Source organism: Euleptes europaea, chromosome 6 (assembly GCF_029931775.1).
Source record: "Euleptes europaea isolate rEulEur1 chromosome 6, rEulEur1.hap1, whole genome shotgun sequence".
Lineage (NCBI taxonomy): Eukaryota > Metazoa > Chordata > Lepidosauria > Squamata > Sphaerodactylidae > Euleptes > Euleptes europaea.
Genome location: NC_079317.1, coordinates 56782959 through 56792896, shown reverse-complemented (window position 1 = coordinate 56792896; position 9938 = coordinate 56782959). Strand labels below are relative to the sequence as shown.

Sequence of the window (9938 nt, the reverse complement as noted above, 5' to 3'; positions counted from 1 at the left end):
CATTCACATGCAAATGTGGATACAAACACAATTAACTAATCCAGCAGATTCTCAAAAGCTGTAGCCAAATATCAGTTCCGCTGTCACACTGGTACGCCTCTTTAACTCTTTATCAAGAGAATAATAATCCTTGAGATTTTGCATTACGCTAATTCCCATTATAGTGTAGGAGTACAACAACAAAAAGCAAAACTCTTGTGTAACACAATAACTAGCAGCACGTTTCCCAACCTAGACGTGAAGATAAGACATTTACTGGGCGTAAATATAAACGCACTGCCAAATCCTGAGCAAATCACCTTATGACGAGAGTTTCCTTAAGTCTGCGCACCCCTCCAAAACGCATAAATGAGAAAAAATGTTGCTTAGGTGTTTGTTTGTTTTTTAAAGAAAGATTTTGCCCAGTAAAGAGCGAGATCATGTGCTTTCAAGCGCCCTTTCCCAAAACAGTTACCTCTTCCAGATGAAACGGGGGGGAAGTCTGGCTGTTCAGGCGTGCCTGAGAGGCCTTCTCTGCAGAATCTGGAAAGAAGCAATGGGGGGGGGGGGAGGGAACGAGGTTGTTAACGGCCGGAGACAAGAGAGGCGCCTGGGGAAGGGAAGGCGGCGGTTTCGGATCGAGAGAGGGACGCAGACGGAGCCTGGAGGGCGGGCTCGAGAACCCCAGCCGAAGCCTTCCTTCAGCCCGAAGGTTGCTCTAAGACCGCGCTTCGGCCTTGCTCGGCTCCCCTCCGCCCACCGCCGGGAAGAAGCAAGGCTCGCGCCCTCGCGCCTCCCCCACCCCCCGCCACCTTTCCAGCCCCTCCACCGAAAGGCCAAAAGCACTCACTCTGGCGGCGCTGACGTTTCGCTCGCTCGAAGCGCCCCCGTGCACGACCGCGACGCTCACTTTGGTCCGCCAGAGAAAATGGCGGCGCCACTTCGTTCCGGAGGAGAGCAGCGAGGGCGGCAGCACGTTCGTCAAGTGCCGCAGCGTAGCCTCTTTCCGCCAACCCGCTCGAGGACTACAACTCCCGGAATGCAGCGCGCCGGAGAGCGCGCTTCAAACGCCTCTCATTGGGGGAGCTTTGCTTCTTGGGACCCGGCAGGCGGGTGGCCGTTTAGGGAAGCCACGTCGAAAGCGGGGGTTGGCAGAAAGGCAGGCTGGGAAATATTCTCTCTGTGGATGAAACTCAGTAGTCGCCTGGGCTTAATTGCTTTAGAATATTAATGAAGACATATGTACAGAATTGTTCTTATTCAGGATTAATCCAGTTTAACTACTATCCTGTCGTCGTCAGGCATGAATACAAACTAGCGTCACCATTCTTCACTCACTACAAAATCCTGATATATGCCCCTTACTTGCAGAGATACCTTTGCAATTCTGTTCTGTGCTATAAATCTCAGTAAACACATAAAATGCACAGAGCGATTGAATATAGAGGGGCTACAACTCCGGGAGGAAGATATGCGCATGCAGAAGTGAAATAAGTCCCAAGCTCAGTTGTGTACTGGTGTCTGTACGGTGCTTTTTCGTCTTGACTGTTGGGCTAGCAAGTTCAAGTTCAAACTTCCACTCTTCCACTAAGCTTGATGCGTGACCTTGTGCCAGCCTAACTTCACCAGGATTGTTATGGGATAAAACAGGCAGGGAGAATGATGTATACTGGCCTGAGTTCCTTGGACAAAGGATGGGATAAAAATGTATTAAATAGTTTGAAAAGGATCAAGTCACGGAAGGGCTGGCAAAGACCTCTGCATGAGGGTTTGGACCGCTACAATCAGACAACGAATAATCCTCGGCTCCAAGGGTCAGTATATTAACTCAGCAAGGGGGATTACTCAACTTTGGACAATTAGGAAACTGAAATTGTTCAAGATGTTCTATTCCTTGGCTCAATCATCAACCGAAAGGGAGGCGGCAACCAAGAAATCAGAAGGAGATTGAGACTGGGAAGGGCAGCCATGAAGGAGCTAGAAAAGATTCTTAAATGTAAGGATGTGTCACTGGCAACCAAGATAAAGTTGATTCATGCCATAGTATTCCCTATTACTATATATGGGTGTGAAAGTTGAACAATGAAGACAGCTGACAGGAAGAAATTTGATTCCTTTGAAATGTGGTGTTGGAGGAGAAAGTTAAGGATACCATGGACTGCCAAAAAGACAAATAAGTGGGTTCTACATCAAACCAAGCCTGAACGGTCCCTAGAAGCTAAAATGACTAAACTGAGGCTATCATACTTTGGTCACATTATGAGAAGACAAGAATCACTGGAAAAGACAATAATGCTAGGAAAAGTTGAAGGCAATAGGAAAAGAGGAAGACCCAACATGAGACGGATTGACTCTATGAAGGAAGCCATGGCCTCCAGTTTGCAAGACCTGAGCAAGGCTGTTAACGATAGGACGTTTTGGAGGACATTGATTCATAGGGTCGCCGTGAGTCAAAGAGACTTGGCAGCATGTAATACACACACATACTCTTTCCTCCACATCTAATCTGTGTCAATTAATGTGTATTGTTATTTGAGAAGAAACAAATGAAATAATGAGTGTGTATTGTTATTTGAAAAGAAACCATAAAGCAGACCAAGGCACCAAGATTCCCAGCTGCCTGATATTTGGATGTGGGTGAAGAGTTGTGCACACGGCTGCAAACAAGATGTACGTAATTATGTAATAATGAACCAGTAGTGACACACAACCTTTAAATATCTCCACGTCACAAATACTTATGTATGCAACAGAAAGTTTATTTTTAAAAGGAACACTTAAGAACTTTGTCATGAGAGGTGCTGTTCATGTAGTAGCTCACTCTGTGAATTGGCTGCCATCATGAACTTTCCCTCAGACTGCGGCAAAAACCCACATAGATTAGGTGAATTATGAAATTGCCTTCCACACTAGCATCTCAATGGGTTGTATGTGGCCCAAGAAGTAAATACTATAAGTCATGTGATTTCTGTTGTTTATATAGTTTTTAACTGGTGCAGCACATGATAGGGCTCTGCAAGAGCAACATCAGCCCTGACAAGCTGCAGTTGTGTCAAAAGAAAGTGGTTGCTCTTGACTGATCTACATCAAAGGACTGCGCACAAATGACTCCCTCTCCTCCTGCTAAAGTGTGCACAGACAGGTATGTACATAACCCTATTTTGATAGGCCTATGTGACAAGTATGGATCTCACAAACAAGTTTCATTTGACAAGAGACTGATGACAAATTAGGATCTTGCTTCTTTACTTCCTTGCCATTGTAATGCCATTGTTATGCCTGGCTGCAACAGATTAATATATTATAGGGATTTCAAGGAAGGGGATGCAATACAGAAGTACAAAGCATGCATAAGGTTGGTGGGGACTAGGTCAACGTTTATCAGATTACGCTACTGCTATCTCCTTTTTGACTCAGACCCAGCATCTACATATGAATGTGTCAATCCTCAGAATATAAGAATTGTCCTGCTGGATCAGATCAGTGGTCCATCAAGTCGAGCATCCCATTTCACACAGCAACAAACCAGTTACCCTGGAGGGCCAACAAACAGGGCATAGAGGGCAAGGTTCCTACTAAACAGGGCATAGACATCAAGATGTGGTATCCTAGCTGCTGCTATTCAGAAGTTTGCTGCTTCAACAACTACTTAAATGTGGAATTCACAGCCAGTGGATGTAGCCGCAAGCATGGATGGGCTTAAAGGGGGATTAGACAGATTCAAGAATACGTCCATCAGTGATTACTGAGGTTCCCTTTAGTGGCCATAGCAAGAAGCCACTGATAGACCTATCCTCTGTGAATCTGTCTAATCCCCTCTTAAAGTAATCAATACTTGTGGCCATCACTAGGTTCACTGGCAGTGAATTCTACAATTTAATTACTAGTCGAACAAAGAACTATTTCACTTTTACTGTTTTGAAATGATTGCACGTGAGCTTCATTAGATGAATTCTAGCTCTGCATTACAGGAGAGGATGAAAAAGCTCTATCTGCTTTCTCCATCCCATGAGTAATTTTTATAAAACTGTATCATGTGTCCTGCACCTTAGTTGTCTTTTTTCTAAATTAAAAAGTCCCAGACACTTTAACTTTTCCTCACAGGAAAGATGCTCTAACCCCTTAATTATCTTAGTTGCCCTCTTCTGAATCTTTTCTAGCTTTCAAATATCTTGCAATATCCTGAAATTTTTCTTCCACAAAATTGAGACTTTATGTTTTGGCTCCTTCCCCAAAAGTATGGTATAGCGGACAGTGAAAAAATAATTTCCTAAAAATCAATTATTGGATGAATTGATAACTATTATTCTGTATCTCTGCCCTTACTGTGCTTTTTCAGAGTAAGAACTTTTAAAGCAGAAACTGTTTTAATGGAAACTCCCTCAAACCAAGAAGCAGCATAAATAAATAAAAAGGTTGTGAACTTGAACTCAAACCAGCTTGCAGTAACCTTAACTTTTCACACTGACTCTGCAATAGCCCCCATCTGGGTACACAATGTGGCCTTTTCACAGCACCTAGAGGCTGATGCAGAACTAGATTGGCTTATCACTCAGGGAATCATTGGGGTATTCTTGTAGGCACACCTATTTTCCTATTTTGAAACCTAATAGCAGTGTTTGCATTAGTGGGAATTACAAGTGTAAAGTAACCCAAGGCTTTTAAGCAGGGCCAGCACCGTGTGACTGCCATGAAAAGTCACTCTCTGCTCTGATAGGGTTTCTGCTAAACTTGACCTATCTCAGTCCTATCAGCAATTGCTGGTGGATGGCAATGCCACTGATGCCCAAACAATGATGCCACATCAAGGAACTTTTCATAGCAAGCACCTCCAATTCAGAATTTCTGTTGAAACTTCCTGTGGTTGCTGGAAATGCTGCTAGCAGAAATCCCTGGGATTGTTCCATAATTTAGTGATGTATTTACTAATCATGGGGTCTATTTGAAGAGCAACACATAGTGTAGGACTAAGCAGAATTACACCCTTCTAAGTCAGCGGACTCAGAAGTGTAATAATTCTGTTAGTTTTTAAGGTGCCACTGGACTTTTCATGTATTTTGCTGCAACATACTAATGCAGATACCCCTTTGCAATTAGGACTACATTTTTATAGACTTCTACAGAGCTTTATCAGTTGGAGTTAAGAACAAGCAGTGTCAGCTTGGAGCTTCCTGTATCACTTCCTTGGGATACCAAATTTATCCATCTGACACTCATTCAGCTGAAAACAAGGTAAGAATAAAACCTGATGCCTCATGGTCACCCCTAGAAGCCCAGGAGTGGAGAAAGTGGGAAGCCCAAGTGGAAGCAGAGCTCAGTGGAGTGCACAGCTGGCTGGCAGCCCAAGGCCTCTCCTCTGCCCACCAAGCAATAGAAGACCAAGCTCCACTGTGAGGCTTCACAGGATGCTAAGCGGGGTCCTCTGCAAGTGCTTGCGAACTGCCACAGGCCATTTCTACAGCTGCGGCCACTGTCTCCTATAAGTAGCCTCAGTCCGGTCCTGCCTGTTGTGGGGCGAACATTTCTGTGGAGTAGTGTTTGCTGTCCCAGCGTGCCTTGGCTTTATGCCCGCTTGACTCTGGCTGTGAGGGTTTCTGCCTGTTCCTGATCCCTCCATGCAAGCAGGACATATTCAATGTATTAATTGCAACCTCTTGAAAGATAAAGCCAATTTGGCAGAAACCCTTAATCAGTTGTTTGATGAAGGAACTCCATGGAAGTGGACTTGGTAGCATGATAAAGAATTCACAGCATCAAGAAGCTACTGACCTCTGATTCAGTAAGCATGAACAGCAGAAATAGAAGTAGCAACAGACAGCAGAAGAACAACTAAGCAGCAAAAGTGTCTTATTAAGTGGCCTAAACTGTGAACTAGGCATCATATCTTGAGGGGTTTGTGGGGGGGGGGGATTATGTAAATGGGCTGCCATCCCAGAAAAGACCCTGTACATAGTTATAACCCATTTAATCTCTGGAAGCAGTGGCAACCAGAACAGGACAGGGCATCTGAAGAGGTTTTAAAGTGTTGGGCAGTGTTGAGATGAGAGCAGGACAGCCGTCCTTCAGGTACTCTAGTTGCAAGCCATTTTAAGGATTTAAAAAAACTCACTTGCAATAGAAAAGACTGGGACAGACAGTTCTGAATTTAATCTTAAAAAGCAAGAGACAATGGAATGTATAGACCAAGGCATTATTTTCACAAGATTTGTGAGCATTATTCTGTCCACAGAAACCAAGACAATCCAAGTTAGGATGTAATAATTGTAATTTACATACATTTTCAATGTCATACAAAACAGTAAGGAAATAAATGATAGGTGGATGAGTAGTCAGCATAGTTTACTAGTAGTTACTGTGTTATACTTGAATGAGTGAAACCCAGCCAGAGTTACATATACAGGTTTGAATGCCCACTCTGCCATGTTCACTTGGTTACCTTAGCCTACCTCATAGGGTTGTTGTTGCAAGGATAAAATGGAGAAGGGGAGAATAATGATGTAAGCCCACTTGGGTCCCCACTGGGGAGAAAAGTAGGGTGCAATACCTAATTAAATAAGCCCACTGGTCTGTCCTCAAGCACACCTTGGGCAAGCCACAATGTGGATGTAAGAATAAAATAATAATACCATGTTTGTTGTTTGGAGCCTCTTTGAGTCAGGATGGAAACCAAGCATAGTATTTTTGTGCAAAATTAGAGCTCTTTGGCACAATATAGCTGGTTTCCCAGGGCTTTTTACGCATTAAAGATTTCAAATTTGGCCAGTGCAATACTTGGAAGGGCATGATCATAAATTCCCGTTAAACTAGCAGTTACGTATATACTGATCACAGAGGAGAGAAGAACTACCACTAGGTGCTTCTTGTGTTGCACCAGGTACATTGAACCTAAAGGGAAATATAAATCTGAGCTTACAGATGCTAGTGATCAGCTGCAAGTAGAACACAGTGAAATCAAACTATATAGAAAAGGAGAGAGTTGCTAAACTGTCAGCACAGCAGCTGAGGCGGTGCTTGCAGAAGCCAGTGGTCAAGGAGTTCATTTTTCATTGGCATTTCAACTTGAAAAGATTTCTGAAAGGAAATTCTTTTGGTATTCTTGCTGCTTTAGTATTCAAATATATTGTAAGGACCCTTTAGTTACATAATAAACAGATACCAAATGGAAAAAATAAATGAAGGTACACTGAAGCAGAGGTCTAAAATCAGTTGTGATGCTACTTTGGTAACACCATGGGGGGAAAAACAAGATGTCCCAGGTGAATTAGTAGATTACAATTTAATATGTAAACAAGAATCCCTATAATCTTTATAGACAAAAAACTCCCTTGGGGGGGGAGCCTGGTGCTAAAGAAAAGCACTTGTTTCCTAGAAAGATCAGATAGATGTTTTTGTCTTCTAAAGAGATTATTTCATACAGTACTGCTTACTCTTAAAGTTAACCTTATAACCCACTTCTTTTTTTGTAGCCTTCAGCCTTCTGCTCATTATGATTTGGAGATCTCGTTCTATGTCCCATGTGTACAGAATAGATTTCTGTACCTGTAGTAGTGGAGAGCAAAACATACAAAAACTGAACAAAACCCAAGATCTTGCCTTTCTGTGTTTAAAGATAGGTTTTTAATACCTGTAGTGGATGAGCCAGGTAAGGACCAACACACACACACACACACACACACACACACAAGCTAGTAAAAATAAAAAAGCCCAAGACAAGCTAAACACACAACATTTATTGTTTTGAGAACTGTTTTAAAGCCACAATGGGTAGCCGTGTTAGTCTGTAAAAGTAGAAAAGAGGAAGAGTCCAGTAGCACCTTAAAGACTAACAAAATTTCTGGTAGGGTATGAGCTTTCGTGAGTCACAGACCATAGAATCATAGAATTGGAAGGGACCACCAGGGTCATCTAGTCCAACCCCCTGCCCAATGCAGGAAACTAACGACTACCTTTAAGCCAATCTGGGGGATCTGATTTCATATCTTCCAATATCTGATTTTAGTGATAGTGGAAAGGTTGAACAGTTAAGCAACAGGATTTTTGAAAAATAAGGCTGCAATTCTATACACTTTTACCAGGAAATAAGTTTTACTGAGCATAGTGGCGCTTACTTCTGAGTAATAATGTATAGGAATGTGTTTAAATTGGTTAAAACTTCTTTTAAATGGCAAAATTACTTCCATACAATCAACTATTTTATTTGCTAGAAAAAAAATTAAACCTGCAATTTCCAGTGATGTCCACATATTGTGTTTGGTCCAAGATGACATTTTGTGATAATAAGGATATCTCCATTTGAAGCAGTAATAACAGCCACACAAAGTCAATACAATTCAAAGCAAGGGCAGGAAAAGCACTTTGGTGTCTTGTATTTAAAAAAACAGATAAAAACATTAACATCAGAATAATATACAAAAAAATCCAGCTACCAAATGTCTTTTGAAAAGTTTTTGGGAAGTCTTTTTGATTATAGCTACACAGCATTAAACAAATTAACTAGACAAAAGAATGAAGTCTAGATTTGTTATCCAATATTTTTTAATATGTTCTGTGACAAGCAATATCAAAGATGCCAACTCTCAAGCGCCATTATTATTATTGTGTTTGCAAACCAGGCAACTTTCAGCAACAACACATAGGAGGCATATTGTCATTTTAATTAAATATTAAAACATGAGCTGTGTACATTATTTTTCCCTAAAAAACACAGCAATTTCAAAAAGTTTTATTGTAAAATATTTCCATGAAATGAGTGAACCAGCAATACATGCGCTTGTGTGTCTCCCCCTCTGAAAACAAATGTGATGAAGAGACAGATGGGAAGATGGACAGAACAAGTGAGGTTGGACTTGGGGGCGCAGGGAAGGGTTTAAGGGTGGAATGCAACATCGAACTCCATTTCCTATGTCTGAACAAGGAGAAACCTCATACATTTTGTATAATACTTTTTAACGTTTTCTATTTATGCTTCAATCTTGGAGAAAAATACTTTTTTTCTATAATAAAATACATTTGCTTAAATGTAACTTCTCTTGCAGAAAATAATTTTGTAAACTGTTATTTTCAGGGGCGTGATAGTTTCGTTTTCATATTCTACCCTCTGCCCTGCCCCCCTCCCTAAATGGGACCTGTTGTCTTAAGTGGAAACAGGAAGGGGGGGGGGAAGCAGAGCCCACTTTTGCAAACAGAAAGAAAGGTGCGCCTGGATGGGAGAGGGAAAAGATGCATGGTGAATAGACAGGTGGTAGTTAAAGGTCACTTTCGCCATAGAGAGCTGTAGAGAAAGACATGTAGTCCAAGGCACCAGGCACCGAATCCAGCCCAGTGTAAGGTGCCATTCTGGCAATGCAATATTCAGCTTGATCAGGAGGCAGTTCCCGCCGCAATTCATCCACAGTGATGTAGTTCTGCAAGAGAACACAGGGATGTTGTTGTTCTGTTTAAACTACACGAGGCAGGCACAATTCACTTAATGTGAGCAGTGGGGTGTTTTTGCATAGTAAATAACAGCTTTGTTGAGTAAACATTTTGTTACTTGATGGTTGCAATATCTTTCATAACCTATAGTAGTAGTGAACACTGCAGCTGCAGAACTTTTTTTTAAAACATCCACATTTCAAGGCTTTCAGAACATGGAAAACACAGCTGGGTGAAACTTGAATGAAAACCACAAGATTTCAGTCAATACATTAAGCTGCACAGAAGTGCAAAAAAAAAAGGTGTTTATGTGTTAACACTTTCAGATACATAGCTGCTTTGGACTGTTGTTCCGTTAAATATGACAAATTCCAGAGAGTAGCCTTGTTAGTCTGTTACAACTAAAACAGCCCAAGGAGCCTTGTTGCACTTTAAAGACCCAACAGATTTATAAACTTTCATGCCCTACAGTCCTCTTTATCCAGTACATGGGTTCTAGTCCACAAAAGGTTATACTACAATAAACCTGTTAGTCTTTTATGTGC

The 9938-nt window shown here is 41.8% G+C and overlaps 1 protein-coding gene across 4 annotated transcripts in view; it reads right to left on the bottom strand.

Moving 5' to 3' along the window:
* Nucleotides 1-9147: 9147 nt before the first annotated feature.
* ACTN1 (actinin alpha 1) overlaps nt 9148-9938 on the bottom strand; it is a 96839-nt gene continuing 96048 nt past the window's right edge. For all 4 annotated transcript variants that reach the window (XM_056851410.1, XM_056851408.1, XM_056851409.1 and 1 more), the window contains one exon: nt 9148-9383. In XM_056851410.1, the coding sequence (XP_056707388.1) occupies nt 9225-9383 (159 nt within the window). In that variant the 3' untranslated portion in view covers nt 9148-9224. The remainder of the gene's footprint in view (nt 9384-9938) is intronic.